The sequence below is a fragment of the Aythya fuligula genome, chromosome 1, assembly GCF_009819795.1.
Source record: "Aythya fuligula isolate bAytFul2 chromosome 1, bAytFul2.pri, whole genome shotgun sequence".
NCBI classification, from domain to species: domain Eukaryota; kingdom Metazoa; phylum Chordata; class Aves; order Anseriformes; family Anatidae; genus Aythya; species Aythya fuligula.
The window spans coordinates 54,976,872-54,995,724 of NC_045559.1; the positions used below are offsets into that span (position 1 = coordinate 54,976,872).

The 18,853-nt window shown below is 47.7% G+C and overlaps 1 protein-coding gene across 1 annotated transcript; it reads left to right on the forward strand.

The window, feature by feature from the left end:
• Positions 1-1,426: 1,426 nt before the first annotated feature.
• Positions 1,427-12,527, forward strand: IL2RB (interleukin 2 receptor subunit beta). The gene is made up of 9 exons (XM_032208154.1): positions 1,427-1,508; positions 1,836-1,962; positions 3,561-3,666; positions 4,953-5,061; positions 6,055-6,203; positions 6,613-6,784; positions 8,277-8,373; positions 10,147-10,231; positions 11,700-12,527. The coding sequence occupies exons 1-9, from the start codon at positions 1,427-1,429 to the stop codon at positions 12,525-12,527; spliced, it is 1,755 nt and encodes a 584-aa protein (XP_032064045.1).
• Positions 12,528-18,853: the final 6,326 nt, after the last annotated feature.

The window sequence follows — 18,853 nt, forward strand, 5'->3', positions numbered from 1 at the left end:
CTGGCTGGCGGCTGGACATGCACTGAGCGAAGATCCCCCCCAGCCGCTCTCCCTTATTCCCATTCCCCTCCCGGTTTGGCAGCCAGCACCTTCATCCATCATCGATCCCATTGCCCTGTCCCCGTGGACCCCTTCGCCTGGAGCGCCGGGTGCCTGGAGCTAGAAGGTAAAGGGGGTGATGCCAGCCCTGTCCCGCACGGGGGTGGCTGATCTGAGAAGCGTCTTGGAAGGAGTTTCGGTCTGACAAACTGATTCTTGCCGTTGGGGAGGGCTGAGCATATATTTATCTCTCTGTCTTTCCACAGTCCTCTCAAATCAAACCCCACATCTCACAACCACGTTGGTGCTTTCTCTCTCTTTCTCTCCCCTTTTCTCTATGAATGCGCTGTCGTCCTGTTTTTCTTCCTCTGAACCTAATCTTTTATCACAACGGGAATCAATATCATGCCTCATGCCAGCCCTTTAAAAACCCTCCACTCTCGCTCCCCCGGCAGTCCTCAGCGGGGTTCAGCGGCTCTCTACCTTGGTCTCCCCAGCTCTGCCTGTGCTGCAGGCTCCCTGAGAGGTGAGGATGGTCCCTTCTCCTGCGGGCAGAGGCAGACCTCGAGGTACAGGTGTCCAGGTGGATGGGGAGAGGGGGAGGCTCGCTTGAGAAGCCCATAAGCCCTGTGTGTGTAGTACAGCACACAGCTGTATGGGCTTTGTAAGACAAGGGGTTTCTCTGGGTGCCAGAGGGGAATGAGGGATGCTGTAGCTACCTAATTGCAAAGCCTGAGTTTTCTGCTATACCTGAAAGCACATGTCCATCCAAGGCAGTGCGGGGTCTACTTGGCAAGGATGGTGTGTGATTTGTGCATTATTTTAATGTTTCATGATATGGTAAAGCTTTGCCTTTCCAGAACTTGGTAAACTTCCCCCTAATTTAATTTTTTTCCCCAGTCCCAAACAAGCCATTGAAAATCTACCTCCTAAACTGACTTTTCTGATAGTTGAAGCCAGAAAGCCCTCTTACACAGCAAGCACCTAGTGATTTCAGCCCTAGGACTTACCAAAAAAAGCAGCTCTTCACAACGCCAGCCTCGTGCAGCCACGATAGCACTCTCTACCTGAGTCAGCAAGCAGCCTGAAACAATACGCGCGGAGGGCTGTGCACTCACACACATTTCCAGAAGACATTACCTCTGCAAACAGCCTGTCTGTTGCACTGTGGATGGTTTCAGTGCTGAGCAAAGCACCCCAAGGCGAGCAATGAGGTGCTGAGGGAAAGGCAGAGGAGAAGGAATATGAGTTTCTGAGCTTGGAAGATTGACACCAGTTTTGAGCCCTGGGACACTGGATACCTTGTATGGGATGACAACTTCTTAACTTTCATTGCTGAGCTGTGTTGCGGGGGGGTCTTCTCTCTTTCAGTGTGTCCTCAGTACAGATGAATCCCTACTTGCTGCTCCTGTGCCACCTCTGGCTGCTCAGCCTCACACCTCTCTTGCTGGCATCGGTCTCTACGCAAGGTAAGAAGTGATGCTCTTCACCTGGATAAGCAGAGGGGTGTCAGATGGAGTGCCTGGGCTGTAGTGTGTTGTTGTGCAATGTCTGTGTTGTAACATACAACTGGAGGAGGCTGCAATAATTAAAGATCTTTTACAAGCACACCAACCTCCAAGGACATAGAGCAGTTGAAGAAGTGAGCGGTTCTGCCTTTCTTACTTGGAGACAGCTATCCAGATGAGGACTCTGTCTGTAGTTTGGGATGTGGCAGAATTGTCTGGGGTGATTGTTAATGCCAAAAGTCATTGCTAATTCAGCCACTTTGCTGTCCATCTCTTCTCTGCTGGCAGGTACCTCCAGTCTTGCTTGTTGGTATGACTCGCGGGCAGCAATCTTTTGCGACTGGACCCCAGGCAGGGACCTTGCCGATGCACCATGCCAGCTGGAGATTTTATCGAAGCTACCATTTTTTGAAAGGTGGGTGACCAGAAAGGTTGAGGAAAGATGATACTTTGAATTAAAAGTGTCCTGGAAAATTTAGCGCTTCACATCAGTGTAGGCTCTCCCTCCCCAGGCCCAGTGTGGTGGAATCACACAGATGAGGGCTTTCCATTTGAAGTCTGTCTGACCCCAGGTGTATGCAGACGCTGGCCACTGCTCAGTGTTTGCCATCTGAGGGTCCCAAACTGCCTAACACTGCTCATCTTCCAGCTCTGTAGCATTGTCTGTGCTTCATTTTCCAAAAATCCTTCTTCCCTGGTAGCTACCCTCTGGACTGGAGGGTATTTTCATCTGAAAAGGAGGGTGTGTAGAGACAGGGGCAGAGGGAGGTGGGATTGAAATCATACAGAGGCCATCTGCCCATTGCCAGGGTGGACTGGATGTAACAGGAAAGTCGCACGCTGAACGACAGTACATGAAGGAATATATCGTTCCCTTTACCGTAGCCTACCCTAGCCCTTCCACCTCTCCCACTCTGTGATGTTTTCCCCTCCCAAGTATCTCCCAGAGGAGCGGTAGGTGTGTGGCCAGAACCACAGTGGATGCTGGCTGATTCTCTCTGGTCTCGATGTGTGACATCTTGAGTCAAGAGTTACTGGTCTACCCAGGGCGTCCCAGGTGCTCGGTATAAGAAGAGGCCCAGAGTGGTTCTAGCAGTGGGTGGGTTGTTCCTGACCATCAGCAGAGACATCTCCAATGGGGTGAGATTGGCAGATGCGCTCTGGGGTCTGCTACACGGACCTTGACAGCCAAATATTTCTCTGCCCTATGGGATTGAGTCAAAAAGTTTGGATCTGGAATTTGGGCCGGCTCTGGAACTGTGCCGTTGGTTGACCAGGGCTCTAGGACATCTAGGGTTTGTGTGACCAGTTTATTTTGCTTCCCATTGAAGTAAACCACTCAATGGGAGAATGAATTTTCTTGGTTCCCCCAGAACTCTTTCAACTGTCCCCTAAAGAGGGTAGGGTTACAGCCGTCTTCTCTAGGAACGCTTGAGGCAAAGACACCAGCAAGTCTGGCCTGACCCCGTGGCTGGAGCAGCCAGCTCAATCTGCTGTCCCCTCAGTTCCAACCACATGGATGCTCTCCCACCTTTCAGCTTAGCCTGTCCAGCCACACTTGTCAGAGCAGAAGAGGGGTCATGGCACAGCACTGCCAAGTGTGGGGTACAGTCCTGGCCGGCTGGGATGTGACCTGGTTCAAGAGATACAACTCATTTGGCATCTGCGATGCTACAGGGCTGTCAGTGGCTTGAAAGAGATGTGTAAAACCCTAGAAACAGGCATCTGTCTCCCATATCAACAGGAAGCAGAGGAGGTAGCCAGAGGTTTGGAAACCTCCTATCATCTCTGGCATTGAAAAGCTGGGATGCATTAACTCTCCATGTGCTGGCACATAAAACTTGTCTGAGTGATGTAGTAGGGAGGGAAAGTGGGATTACATCCTAGCTGTAACCTGCTCAGCAAGTAAGGTAGGATGCAGTGTTCTTTGAAAGGCCTTTAGAGTTAGATAAAATCTGACTACATATAAAACAGACTTCCCAACTCACTGGTGTTCTCCTGCTTAAAATCCAGGTCAGTTTTCTTACCAGAAAAATTCAAGGAACATTGTGAATTACTTAAGGCAGAACACACAACAGAACTGAGGAGATGCATCAAGACCTTCAGCAAAAACAGTAACGTGAGTAATTCATCTATTCATCTAGGATGTCCTGGCTAATGACAAGGTTGGTTTCTCAGTTTGAGGCATATAAAGAATGTGACACCCAAGAGTATTATAAAAAGCCTAGACCTGATCCTTGACTCCAGTTCTGGGCTTGGATTTATTGCATGTTGTCCTGCACTGGGGACTGGCTTCATTGTGAGTGGGGCCGTGTTGTCCTGACACATGCAGAAGAGGTGCAGGACGGACAGATGCGGTGTCCCCCATCACCGTTATCTGAGTTTGGCCATAATCCCTTCCTCTGTGGAAGGATGGCCACGATCATCATCTCTGAGGTCACCTCTGGACCTCATTTTTCCTTGAAGAGGTCATTACCATTTTCCAAATTATTAATTACTGAGGAACCCTGTTAATCGCATCAAACACAAGACGCAAAACAGCACACCAATGAAGCAAATGGTGTTGCAAATCCCCTACTTATTATTCTTTATTTAAATCAAACTTTTTTTTTTTTCCAGGCTTATTGGGTACGTCCCTCAGTCATATTCAGGAATTACTGTAGTTCCTGTATTTTCAGGGGGAAAAAAAGAAAAAGAAAAAGAAAAAAGCTAATTCTCCTTATTGGGATAGTCATACCCAGTTCTAACAACAGCCAGGTTTTCTTAGTTTTGTATATTATGTGCAAAGACAAATTGCAGGATTCATAAACAGATTCAAAAACTACGCTGTCAAACTCCTTTCTTTCCAATCAAGCTAATTGACCTATTTCTTATTTAATACTTTGTGATGTACATGGCCCTTTAGAATCATTGTGGAACCATGTTATATCGACTCATCGTAACTCCACTGCATTTCATGAGTAATATTTATATTAATATAATATATATATATATATTGATAATATAATATATATAGATATTGAGTAATATATCAATATTATCGCAACCTTACAAATGAACATGAAATATTTTAGTCAAAATATTTTGTCTCAATAGATGTCACTTACTGAAAGTACCGTCTTTCCTGCTTAATCAGCACATGCAGGAATCCTATTAAAATAGCATACCAAAATATTTTGTGCCCTGCTTTCCAGTGAACAACAACAAAAAAAAAAAAACTCCAACCACATCAAGCATAAATCTTTGGTTCCTCTACTCACCACTGAGGCTTATGCCTTTCAACCACAAGTGTCATCCATATTTATTGTCAAGTATTCCTAAACCACTTATGTGCAGGCAATACTTAGAAATATGAATGGTGATTGATGAGGCTTCAGTGTCACTAATGCTAAATTTTCCTTGCAGTCTCAATCCTTCACTACTGCAGACCGTCTTAACATGTCTGTACATTGCCGGCTTGGAGAGAATGGGTCTACACCTGCACGACTGGAAGACTTCAGTCCACTTGCAAACAGTGAGTTATCTTCTGTCTTGAAGTCCCTGAAGCTCCCCCACAAAGTGACACCCAGTTTCTTCTCCCCATCCACAACCATGCAACACCCGTAGCAGATTTCAGTCTTACCTCTTTTTGTTGTCCCCTGCTATAATTAGCACGGACGGACCACATTGACTTCTGCGCCATGCACCTCTAATGTGCAGTGGCATGCCAGCCACTTCCTATGCCATCCTGTATCTGGGACACAGCTGAGTGACAGTGCTTTGTCCTAGGAGTTCAGGCTTCAAGCAGGCTACGTCAGCTCAGCTGACCTTCTGAAAACTATGTGCTGCAGGAGGAAGGGAAAGTCTTGCTGCTCCATCCCTCCTATGAACTACATGGTTCCTCCCTCCTTTAAGCCAGCTTTGGCAAGCAGTAATCTGCTGAATTGATTCAACTCACTAATCCAATGGAAAAAAAAATATATATATATATATATCTGCTTGGGTTATTCTTCTGCTGGATGTTTACCTGGCTTAAGGAGAAATCCAAGGAGCTGCTGGAATGTGAGGCATAAGAAGGCCTGTCTGGAGTCAAGGGTTGAGAAGGTTCACCCCAGACAGTCTATGTAACTCCAGCCCTTGTGGCTGTAGCTTTCTGAAAGTGCAGCTGGGAAGAAGTTGTCACCCAAACCGTGATCCTTTCCTGTCCATACACTTGCCTTGTGGATCACCCCTACAAGATAAGATAAGATGTATGGCCAGGTGGGATTGCACTGACTGCTCTGGCCACTCTCACTGGAAGCTCACCGGCCAAGCTGCCTTTAATGCAGTCCCAGGCCTTTTGTCACCAGTGACAGTGGGTAGGAAGGAGGAACGGAGAGGGGGAACTCTCTAAGCATCTCACTTGGCCATGGATGGCTGGAGTCTGTGAGCTCAGCCAAGGCCCCAACCCTACCGACATGGGTTTTTCCAGTGGAGCCTTGTTACAGGCAGTGCACTGGTGTCATTCCTGCTCTCTTTCTCTTTCCAGTAAAACTGAGACCTCCAGGAAATCTTCAACTGGTTAACAAAGCTAAAAACAGCTACAACTTATCATGGAGCCTGAATATTTCCTCTCACTACTTGAATGGGGAGCGGCAATACCAAGTGCGGTACCGAACCACAAGTCAGTCCTGGGAGGTGAGTACAGAGTGAGGGCACTGGGACGTGTCACCATTTGAATCCTGGTCTTCCTTATAGAAATCTCCCCTCAGAATTAAAAAAGTTTTAGTGAATCTGGAGAGGGGATTACTTCCTCACCCCTTTTTGTCTGCAGAACCTGCTGCCAGCATTTGGTGATGACATGGAGGCAAACAGGAACCCTGTTTTATTTAGTGCTGTCACAAAAGAAATCTAGACAGCTCCAGGGTAGACCTGAAAGGGATGAGAAGTACAAAATTAAGAAGATTTATCCCTCAGTGTGACAAAACAATGCACAAAATGGAGGGATCTGAGACAGGTCCACTCGGAGAGCTTGGGAAAGATTGATACATGATTCTGTGAGCCACGGCAGGATGTTGATAATGCTCTATTTTTGCCCTTCTTCCAGAAAGCCAAGACCCTCTGCATTAAGCAGGACCAGATGTGGGTGGTATTTGAGGGACTGTCCCCCAACCTGAAATATGAGGCAGCTGTCCGTGCAAAGCCAAGTAACTCAAGTGCCTACAAAGGCGTGTGGAGTGACTGGAGCAAGACAATACTGTGGAAGACAGACGCTGATGGTAAGGATCAGAGTCAGGCAGTCTGACATAGAGGGAAAAGAGGGAACTCAGAGAAAACAAAGCAGAAGGACCAAAGCAGGCTGGGAAGCTGGAGGAAGATGGGTAGGGAGGATTGTGTTAACCGAAGAGCAATAAAAAATAAAAATAAAAATGAAGTCCCTCCTAATCTGTTCGCTCAGGCTGGCTCAACAGGGCTTAAGGACGAAGACCCCCTGACTCCAACGAAGTAAAGGGCAGCAGCCCCTCTGACTTCCAGAGGCCAGGCAAAATCCACAAGGTGTAAATCATGGCCAGTTCAGTGCGGTCATTGATCAGTGAAATGCAATGAAACCAGAGCCTAGGAAGGAAAGCCTCGGGGAGAATGAAAGAGACTTATATGTGTGTAAGTCACTTCCAAAAAGGACTGATGATATATGCACCAGTCGTTACCATGAGCCAGAGCATGGAGGGTACCTGCATCCTTGAAATAATAGTGACCTGAGCGAGTCACTTCTGTGAATTACGGGCTGTGTGCTCCGTCACATCTTTTCCAGAAAATAAGCAGCTAGAGGTTATTCCCCTTGCATCACCCCCACTCTGCCCCTGCCTGGTCCCTCCCTGTTGTGCCTAGCACTGGTATAAACAGAGGAGCTATGTTTAGAAAGGGTACTGTGTTGCTGTGGCGATCAAATTCTGACAGTGCGTGATGTCAATGAACAGGATACAGCCGCAGCCGGTTGTCACAGCAACCAAGACCCAAAGATAACCAGGGTACCAGAGCCAGAGGAGACAAAGTGATCTTAGTAGCATCCCAAGGACAGGCAAAGACAGGACTCTCTACAACTGTCTCCTTTATCTCTTTCTGCTCCCTTACCCTGCAGGCCCAGACCAAGGGGCACTAGGGATGAAGGGAAATGGGGGTGGCACGCAGAGATGGGCACCAGAACAGCAAGACTAAGCAAAGGTGCCCTGGGGAGATGTGTGAAAGAGACGGATTAACAAAAGTTTAAGATGATTCCAGAAAAGCTTGAGGAGTGCCAGCAGAGCTTTCAGTGAGGAAATTCAGTCTCTTTCTCCTAACTCTACAACCCAAGTACCAAAATCAGCATATGGCGGAAAGCTGTAAACCTCCCTAGCCTCCTAAAACTTTCCTCCACCCGTCCTAATAAAGAGGCTAGTCCCTTGACCCCTAAACTTCTCCATCCTTGGCCCTGCTGCCCTCTAACCCATCCCATGAACCCCATGACTCTACCTCCCCACTGACTTACAATGCTACTCCAATTCCCCAAGCCCAATTAAGCTGATTTTAGGACTCTCTTTCTTGGCATCCTACACAACAGAGATGAACTCCTTTATCTGTCCTGTGTATTATATTATATTAATTATATTATTATAATTAACAGCATATTATAATAACATGATCAGTTTGAACAGACATGGAAAAGTTGCAGATCCTACCTCCAAAATCCCGGCTAATTTTTCATAGCAACTCCCTCTCTCTCTCATCTTGCAGAAACATCCCGTCCAGTTCTGCCAGCTCTTATAGTGAGCACATGTATCTTCGTGATCATTGGGACTGCCTTCCTTATTAACTTACGGACCCTGAAATGGTAAATGAGTGTCAAGTTTTCCTCTTTGTTGCTCTCCTGTATATTGTGCATCTTCTCATAACCTGGTTTATTTTTTATTTGGCATTACTCAGCATACAGAGGGACTCAAATATACAGTTCATAACCCAAGCTTTCAAAGCTGACATTTGTCTGAGTAGATACATCACCACCCAAGATGATGTTAACACTATCATCATATTGTGCCATACTCCTGAGATCCAGTGCCATGGTCTGGCTGGCTTCAAAATAGATGCCTCTGTACTTCTATTGCCCATGGGTTACAGTGGTTTTCCCTGGCAGGGATGCACCAAAATCACCTCTCAAAAAATAGGTTACTGAGCTGGGCACTCTCTCAGAGAGGAGGACAAAGCAAGCCTAGGTACCATGACATTCTTAAATACTCCAGCAAGAGCTCCGTGAGGATGGGTAGTATTTGGTGAGGATGGGTAGTATTTGATCTACAGGAAAACTCCTGAGTGAGGAGTGCACTTCTTCTCCTAAAGTGTCTCATCACATGCTGGTAAACATCTATGTGATGCTTTAAAGATCTCTTCTTTTTGACAGCAAACACAACTTCTAGTCAGGACTGAAAGTATCTCACAAGGTTACCCACTGCAGTAATACAGAGAGTGACCTGTCAGCATGGTGAGGTTAGAAATGGCTTCAGGTTTTCTCATCTCAGGACAGGGACAGAGAAGCAGGTCACTGGTGTTGGTGGCAGAAGTGTTCTCAGGGAAGAAGGCAGCAGAGGCTGGGATGGCTTCTTTGGAAGGAAAGAAGGAGAAGCATATTAACAGGAGATGGATACTGAGAAAGTCACTGTTTTACCTTGAGTCATAACACAAAGGTGAGGAAGTGCTAGCTACATGGCAAACAGAGAGAGAAAAAGGCCTCCTTTCTCCACAGAGGGTAGTTAACCTGTGAGATTGGATGGAGGATAATGCTGAGGTAAGACCCAAGGAAGGATTAGATGTGCACGAATAAAAATAGCATCTGCAGCGATGTAAAATAGTTTATATGCAAGAACTAGCAAATTCTTATGCTTCAGGGAGTACACTGATTGCCTCCAGAGGTCAGGAGGGTCTCTCCTCAGAGCATCCCACAGCAAAGCTTCAGCAAAGAGCTGACGGGATCAGCTGACCTCTCTGAGGGACTGAGGAGCAGATGAGATCACTTCATGCTGCCTCAGGATGACAACACACTGGTTCCAGTAAAGCGGAGGTCACTGGGCTGGTACGTAACGTGCTCAGATAGGTTTGCATGTCCAGTAAGTACTAGCTGTACTGCAGAGTATCCTGCTAACAGGAGAGACAGTGGTGACACAGCTTTGCCAGTGGTGGTCCTGCTCACACCACGGGGTCCTCCGAGTCTTTGTGGGGGCAGCAAAACCAAAAGGTTTTTTGCTGCCCTCACAGCAGCTGGACCTGGGAAACGAGGGAGAGCTGCCCAGATCTATCATGGAGCAGGGGGAAATGGAGAAGCTAAGGTGACCACCAAGGCAGGGAAGGCTGTGAACTGTTGGTTGTGCTTCCCCAGAAAAAAGGCTGATAGGAGTGTATTTTCCAAAATCAGGTTTATCTGGCTTGTCTCTATCGCTCGTCTCTTAGCCACTGCATTTCAGGCCACTCAAGAGCAAGGAGGGTCCTCAGGCTTGTTTTTACTTTACTTTTCTCCGGCTCCCATGAGCTGCGATGCTCTCTCTTATCTCCATCACAATCCCAGAGAGGTCAGGATCAGGCCCTGCTTCATTTCTCAATCTCCTCTCTTCTCAAGGTTTAAGAAGATTCTGAGGATCCACATCCCAGACCCCAAGAAATTCTTTCCCCCACTCGTCTCTGTTCATGGAGGTGACATTCAGGTATGGGACTGGGGATGGATCCAAGTGGTTATTAGGGAGAAACGAGGGAAAGGAGGGTGCAGCTGTACATGCCTGGGGCAGACACCAGGTCCTCAGACCTACGTGTGCGCATGCAACTCATGTGCCTGTAGCACCAGCTGCTGGGTTCTCTGCTCAAGTTTTATTTTTTGACCTAAAACCTGACACTCGGCTGATACATCTCTAATTTCAGAACCGAGAAACGGCAAACCACGCAAACCTCAGCAAACTGCTCCCCTGACAGGAGAACTTGAGCGAATATAAAGGACCTGTGGGAGGGAGCTTGGCCTCTCAGATCCCCTTCCACCCTGTTTCTGTCCCTCCCCACCTGCCCTAGGCTGCCCAGATTTCCTGCTGTGGTCCCCTTCTTCTGGCTGTGAGCCCTACCTCCTCTCCTATTGCTAATTACCATCACTTTGGGTGGCACTTAGCTATTTTCTGTGTTCTTCTTTCTTTTTGCCTTCCTTCTCCACCCCCTCTTTCTCCCTTCCCCAGTCTCTCTTTGAGTATGGGCAGCTGCAAGAAGACAATTACCATTCTGTGCAGTATTAAAGGGAGCATCAGATGCAAGACGTGGGAGGTGATCCCAAGGGATATTTTGCTTCGAGAAGGGTGGAGACAAGCTGCAGAGAGTCCAGAGGACAGCAAAGCTTTGGAAAAGCCTTAGTGCAAAAAGCCTTTGAAAGCTAAACCTACAGGGGAAGAGTGTGGGGGAGGAAGGTGCAGCGGGCACCAGAGACACTTCCCTAGTGTAGAAAGAACTACAAAAAAAATGCTTTACTGGCCATAAATGAAAATAAGTAGGATATTATCAAAATCGGTGTATTTTTAAGGATAATGATATGCTGCAGGCTGTAACTTGTGTGGAAATCCAGGCACGAGGGGCTTAGAAGAACAGTTCAGACAAGAAAGCTGCATGCAGTCATGTAGGTGTATTAGACACTGCTTTAGCATGTAAGAATAGATTGCATGAGACCTACCTTTTTCCTTTTCCTTTTCTCTTTTTATTTCCTTTTCCTCTTCATTTTCCTTTTCCGTTTCCTCTTTTTCTTCTTTTCTCTTTTTCTTTCTTCCCTTTCCCCTTCCCCTTTCTTTTCCTTTTCCATTTCCCTTTCCCTTTCCTTTTCTCTTTTGTTTTTTTTTTTTTCCTTTTCCTTTTCCTTTTCTTTCAGTTTAATCCTCCATCCTCCATTCCCCACCCAGAAGTCTCATAACATAGTTTTGCAATATCTTCTCTTAATTTTAAAGTGACAGAAGGATATAGTCCATCCAAAACCCTGCAGATGAGACATCATGGATGTGAATCTCCCTCCCACACCTCCTGCAACTCTTGCTTGACCAAAGAAATGGCCACTTAATTGGTGTGGGTGCTCAAGGGGGAGGCCTTTTGTTCCTCACTGTATTATACTTTGGGCATAACAGTCTCTCTCCTATGTTTTTTCCCCATCAGAAATGGCTCTCCTCCCCATTCTCCTCATCTTCGTACTGTGTGAACAGCATAACCCCAGAAATTTCTGTGCTGGAGGTGATGCAGAAGAATGACCAGGAAGCCCAGCTTTTGCTTTCCAAGGGACCCCTGACTCCTGATCCTCCCGCAGAAACCAGTGGGCACTCTGTGTCCAGCTGCTTCACCAACCAAGGCTACTTCTTCTTCCACCTCCCCAACTCCTTTGAGATTGAGCCCTGTCAGGTCTACTTCACGTACGAGCCTTTCACCCAGGAGGGCAGTGGCAGCGAGGACAGCGAGTCTTACCACGCTCTCCCCTCCCCAGACCTCTGCACGCTGGCAGAGGACATGCCCATGTTGTCCCACAACTTTCTTCACTGCTTCAAGGGGATCCAGGGCTTCCAAAACAGTTCCTTTGTGACAGAGACACAAGGTGAAGCCCAGCGGCCCGTGGCTATTTCAGCAGCTTTCCCGTCAAATGAAAGCACCCCACCGAAACCAGTTCTGAGGCAGGATGAGAAGGTGGTTGACAAAGTTCCTTTACAACCTGCTGAGGCCCTGTGCCAGCTGGACAAAGACTTTCCTGACCCACCAGGCCAGCATGACAGCAATACCGCCAGCGTGATGGAGGGGAGTGGGAAGGCAGGCCTTCCGACTGATCCCGCTGCTCCAGCAGCACATGTTACCCCTGCCCTTCCTCAGCCTACATCTCTAAGGCAAGCACAGGATGAGAATCCCTGCAGAACTGCCTTCCCCAACCAGATCCCAAACACCGGTGCCTATCTTTCTCTGAGGGACCTCCAAAGCCAATACAGCCATTGCTCTGTCTAGGATCTGCCTGGGGGAAATCTACAGATGGGAAAGGCCTTCTCGGCATGGAAGGCTAAATGGACATTTTTCCATTCAGAGCATGAATGTAGCTTTCAGTATCAAAGACATTACGACTGTTCTTTGATGAGGCTGAAGAAAAGGATACTGAAGAGGGATGCAAAACCAGAAAAGGAATAGGCCAGACAAGGCATAAATTCATGGATGACTACCATGGTATCACTCGTCCCAAGGATAAAACATCAGTGAAACAGACCACTGCAAATGAGAGGACATTTTGCATGGAAAACTGGGCTAGTGATTAGTAAAGCAATGCATGGAGAATAATAAAGACACCTTAAAGTTGTTAAGTGGCTACCACCTAACAGAGACAAAGAAATGGGATTCTTAGGCATACAGAACAACAAGGACTCACCTTCACCACTGAATCTGTTTCTCTGCTATTACTGGATCTGGTAGCATAGAAGCCCTTTCCCACACTGCTTAGGTGCCATCCCAAATCTCAGTAGCTTTTTTTTTTTTTTTTTTTTTTTTTTTTATCTCCCCAGCTCCCTGTAAGAGGCTGTGCTGGCACTTCCATGCTCTGCATCTCGGTGTGATAACAGCACCCAACTTTGAAGCTGAGCGGCCACATATTCCATTTCCCTTGTTCCAGCCTACAAAAGTCTCATGGGCGGGAGAAATGCTCAAAGAGGTGGATATGGGATTTCGTTCAGGCCAGTGAGTGCTGGGGCTGATGACAAAATGAAGACATCTCCTCCTGCCTGACCAAAGGTGTCTTTTTTTTTTTTTTTTTTTTTTTCTCTATGTCCCCATTTGGGGTTTTAATCAGAGTACATTCTGAACCGCTTGGACCAGCTTTAGACTCAGATCTCTAAGGTTAGCTCAGAGCCAGAACTGTGTCAGCTGTCTAAGCAGTGCAGTGTAAAAAGAAATCCCCATTATTGGGTTAAAAATACTGGGGAAATCCCCTTCCCCCTCCCCTCCCCCCCACTTTTCCCCCTAGGTCTGATGATGGCAGTAAAAAGAATGCACACAATTTCCCATTCTTGCTGCAATATTTTTCATGAAATCGAAAGCCTCTCTGCCCTGCTGGCAAAATACAGTTATTTGACTGTGATAAGCTGATCGCAGAAGAGTTCATCCCACATCCTGTATTAGTGGAAAACATTGCAATGGTGCTGCCCATTCCTTCCATTGCTCAAGGGAAACCATTGCCTATTTAGCGGCAAAGATGTGGTAAATGAGCCTAGAAAAGTAACTCACAAATCAGCACCTTTGCTGAAAAGAAAACTTCAATCCACTCACAAAAAAATAAGGATTGCAAAGACTACTTTTTTTTTTTTTTCTTCTGCATTTGCTGATCTGGGTTCAGAAACAGCAAAACACCATAGAAGAAAAGTAGTAAGACAAAGCAAGGCATGCTGTTCTGCTTCCATCCATTCCTGCATTCAACGTCTGCACTGTCCGTCTGTTCTCTTGCTATATTTCTGGACTATTCAGAAGTGGGAAAATACCAATCCTGTGCTAAAGATCTTTCTTCTAAGAGTTTTTACATCAAAAAAAAAAATCAAGGATATCAAACTTGTTGGTACTTTTGTCATTTCTTTGAGTATCACCCGGAGCTAATTCTTCCTTACCTCTGCCTGTAGAAATGTGGATCTTCTGCTTTCTCCCAGTCCCACTCTGTTACCTGACCTTGCATTGTGCAGCTTGAATGTCATTAGAAATCTCAGCTACGGGGGCACCCACTGCCTTGGATTTCACCTCAAAAGAGTTGCTCAAAGTACTTGAGCTTGCCTGCAGCTGAGAGGGCTGGGGCAGCTATAACCCTCTTCTCATCAGCTTCTTCACCTGCCTCAAGACGTCAGCTGCTCCGTTGTCTTCAGAAGACAGCAGGCAAAGAAAGCCTCACACCCAAATAAGCAAGCACAAGGCTTGCCCAGCTATTTGCTGTGCTTTGAAACTCTTTGCAGATGAACTTCAAAAAGAGACAATGAATCCCTTGCCCTGATGGGCAAATTGCTATCTTACATAGGCCATGGATCCTAGTTGCACTGATGGCTCTCCTGTCCCTATGTAGATCTCCATAAGCTTCTTAATTATTCTTGCTGCTAAGATGAATATGAATAAAAATAAAACCACCCCTTTTTCCTCTTGGAAAATAAAAGAAATACTACGGAATCTGTGGTGTTTTATTGCCCTTTGGGGTGGGGGGAAAGGATCAACAGCTCTTCTAAACAGAGGACTAGGCAAAGCTTTGTTGGGACCAATATACCTTTAGTCCCACTCCGACTCCCTTCCCCAAGGCACTCAGGCACCTAAAAGAGGGGGTAGCTCACTTCCAAGGCTGTCAAGTGCCAGGAAGCAGCCCAGAACAGATGGAGCACCGGGTAGGCAGGTAATATTGAGGCCAGGGCACAGAAAGGGGTTGTTTGTAAAAAGATTTGCCTGGAGATCTCAACAGTGAGTATACCACCAGGAGCCTTTTGTAGTGAACGACACATATCCCACTAACTTCAGGGGGTTTGGGGGGCAGCTCCAAAATTCAGGCAAGGAGGACTAAGCTCAAACTGAGGTTTCAGGGGGAGATGGTGGATAGATCCACTGCACAGATGGCTGGGCACTTACACAGCCACGTCCATGTTTAAGAAAGGAGGAAAGATGTGTTAGCTACATAATAAGCACAGCAGGCTTGGGGAAGGGGGGGAGCAGATGGTCTAAAGAGGTGAATCCTTCAGCTGCTGCCATGAGAAGAAGAGAGTTTTGCAGAGATGTGCCGCAGAAATGTCTTTATCATGTTCCGCTCTGCCTGATCCCCAGGAAACAGAATTGGAAGTGATCCTGCTGCAAGCCCCTGAGGACCATCCTGCTGGCTGGGTATTTTTTTTCCCCCCCCTGTGAAAAATGCTGACAGCTTTCGAAGTGGCAAGCTGTTAGCACTGCATTAGCAGCCCCGGAGGGTGTGAATGTGTGACACAGAGCGGCAGGAAGCGCTCAACATAAGATGTGGTGATAACCGGACCATTCTTCCAGGAAGACAAGGTCATGTGGTCTCATACGTGAGTAACCCAGGTTATGAATACCCAAGGCATAACACTCAGCGATATGGGGCCCTTTCTCTGCTGGGCACCCCAGGGCTCTTCAGAAATGTCACAGAGGGGAGCGTTCCCCTCCACGGCTGATGTGAACACGGTGCTGAGATAAACCACAGAGAGATGACAGTGTCCAGCAGTACCAGAGTCATACCGAAGCTAAACTCGAGTGCTGTGTGGAAGATATTCGAGCTAACCGCCCCATACATGAATCCTCTCCTTATCTTAAGCTGTATACAGCAAATATAGCGGTCACGTATCTCATCTGCCTCTTTCCAAGATGCCTCGTTTACAAATAGGCGACATCATTCTCACCTTCCTTCTTTTCACTATGGGAGGTAAAAAGGGTATTTGCAGCAAAGGAATTCCTCTGAAGTGAGATCTGATCAAGATTTTGGGTCCTTGGTTGATTCAAAAGGCTGCGGTGATAGATGTGGTATGCTTGCTGAGATAGATCAGATTGAAATACTATATATTTTGTTCTGCTGAAAACACCAGGGAAGGAACTTGCCGCTTTCCAGTAAGGATGGATACAAAAAGGTAAAATCTCTGGGAAATACCCTCCGCTGGGTACTGACCCACTGTGGCAAGCCCTCGTAGTGTAAGTCCAGGAAAGCCATATAAGTATACACATATGCCTAAAGATGAAGCTAGTCCTCGGTTATCTAGGGAAATTCTGGCTCAAAGCCATTTCTGAAAATGAAATCTAGTCCCTTCCGTCTCTTAGGCAGTTCTGAAAGCATTTCTTATTGTCACTGCATGCCTCAGTTTCTTACATGTACAGCAGTGAGTTAGTCAGTATAACCACATCGACACGTTCCCAGTCAAATGCTGAAGCTTTTCATCTACATTTAACATTTTTCTACTAGAATCCTACTCAAGGTAACTGCAGCAATAACTTTTGGTCTTCTTAGAGTCCCAGATTAAACCTGAAATGGTGACGGAGCTGGGAGCAGCTACCCCCTGCCCAGCTGCCAAAATGAGCCCAAATGAGCTTGTCCCCAGACCAACCCCACTGGCTGGAGCTCAGCCCCAGGTCAAAAGTAGTCCGTGTGTCCTCTCCCCCTGCTTTATTGACAGGATAGCTCTATTTACTTTGTCCTGGCTGGAGCATGGCTGCTTTCTGTGAAAGCCAAGGGGCAGTGAGCAGAAGGCAGTGCAGCAAGGCAGGTGGGGAGGACCCGGGGACAGAAGACAGCAGACGCTGCAGGAAGGTGGCACAACCGAGTGTGGGGAGCCCCATGCCAGGAGGGTGAGCAGTGAGGAGCCCAAGAAGACCAGAGGGAGCGTTGCAGGTCAGGACTGACAGACACCGTGCTTTGCTTTCATCTGCGTCACCGCTGCTGGATCTGGACCCGCTGTCTAGCTCCATCTTCCCTCCTTCAGGACATCTACACCTGTCAGCCAGGGGCTGCTCCATCCCTGTGCTGAGGATCTCTGCCTGCTGACACCCAATGGGACCAAGGAGGGTGGCTAAGACATACAACAGTCGCTCAGCAACTCCTCGTCCCCTGGGGAGGACAACATAAGCTGCCTGCGCCAGCCTCCTGGGTTGTTCTCACTACAGCTGGAGGTGCTCCTAGCCTGACTTTTTCCAGGCTTCCGCCTTGCAGATCTTCTCCCCCTGCAAGCCTTCAAAATCTCCATTTCAGGAAAATAAAAAAAAAAAAGCCAGCCATTGTACGGGGTGTGCTGACCCACCACGGCAGACCGGTGTGGGACAAAGGCCAAGCTGAAGAGACATGGCATCAAATTATTGATTGCTGAGGAGACCTTGAGCTTGGGTAAATAGATATCCTCCTCTCTCTCTCTCTCTCCCCATGCATGTGTAAGCGGGCTTGCGTGGGGGGTGTGGGCCCGGCCTCACAGGCGGCAGCAGGTTTCAAAGGTAGGTCTGCAGCTCTGGGGGAAACCCCAGTGCCTACAATTAAATCTTCAAAAAAAAAAAGAGGTTCTTCTATTGTTGTTTCCTGCCCTCCTTCCCCCCGCCCCTCGGTTTGCGGTTCTTTGCTTACGCCTGCTGTTTCTGAAAGGATCCTATGGTAGTGGAGAGGTGCTCCTGCCTCTCTGGAAGGGTGCACCAGAGGAAGCAGATGTGACGCCGTTTGTAGGACTGTTGATGTTCACCGAGCTGTGTTTGATTTTCTGGAGCGAGTCGCTTGGTGCTTATGTTCCGTGAGCACATTGTGGTGCCAAAAGCCAGCCTGGAAGGTTTGGGGCTCAGTAAAAGGTGGGAGAGTAAGGAGGCTGAACAACCCCTGTCCTGTGAATGTCCCAGGGCACCCACGCAGGCTAAAAGGGGTGTGAGGCCAAGCATCTCCTCCTACCTCCACAGCACGTCCCCCAGGCACCACAGGCATGTAGGCAGGGCGCAGGCATTCCCCAGGAGCTCCGTGCCCTCCCACGTGGATGTGCTCACATCCCGTTCCCTCTCCAGCCACACACACAAAGCTTTTGAGGACAGTGGGTGAGATAAGATGGCTCTTTGGGCGATGGCACTTCTTCCTTATCTTCAGCATCTGGGGCTGGCAGGAGGGGCGCAGCCAGAAGAAAGCAAAACAGGCAGCCCGAGGGAGAAGAAAGGTGAGGGAAAACAGAAGATATCCCCTGGAACAGAGGTGGGTGGAGGGCTGTTTGTTGTTTGCGAGCTCCCCCTGCACTTGCACAGCTGCTGAGTCAGGGTCAGTGTGGGCTTCGTCCTGGGACAGGCAATCTGGTGGGAACAGCAGGAGTTTGTTTGCTTTGAGGGGCCGATAGCAAAGTGGCACAGCAGGCAAAGTACAACTGCAGGCTCCCAGGCCGGGGCTGCTGCATGCAACTTCTGTGTGCATTTGAGGGCACTGATTTTATTTTGCATTGATCTCCAGGTCAATAAAATACCAGTTTTAAAAAACATTCCCCAACTGAGAAAACAACAGCATTATCTATGGAGAATTTTCTTATTGTACTCACTTGTGTTTTGGGCAGAAGCAAACGAAACCTGGGGATTGTCTTTGAAAATCTGGAGATGCCCTGGAGGCATAGACAGATAGGACAGCGTCCTGGAAGCCTGTTTTCTACTGAAATAGGATTTTAATTCGCATTTCTACTGAGCAAAGTCTTTGATGGTTAGCCCACAGACCTCTTAGGGCTATAGATCTGGGGAGAGGATCACAGAGCTGACAGCACGCCTCCAGAGATGGATGTAAAAGGCTGCATGAAACCCAGCCTGACCGTGGTGTGCTGTGTCACTAG

Bases quoted from the DNA above. Each gene is read 5' to 3' on its own strand.
- IL2RB (XM_032208154.1), top strand. From the start codon at position 1,427: ATGAATCCCTACTTGCTGCTCCTGTGCCACCTCTGGCTGCTCAGCCTC. The intron at 1,509-1,835 runs GTAAGAAGTGAT...CTCTGCTGGCAG, and splicing joins GGCATCGGTCTCTACGCAAG to GTACCTCCAGTCTTGCTTGT. The intron at 3,667-4,952 runs GTGAGTAATTCA...TTTTCCTTGCAG, and splicing joins CCTTCAGCAAAAACAGTAAC to TCTCAATCCTTCACTACTGC.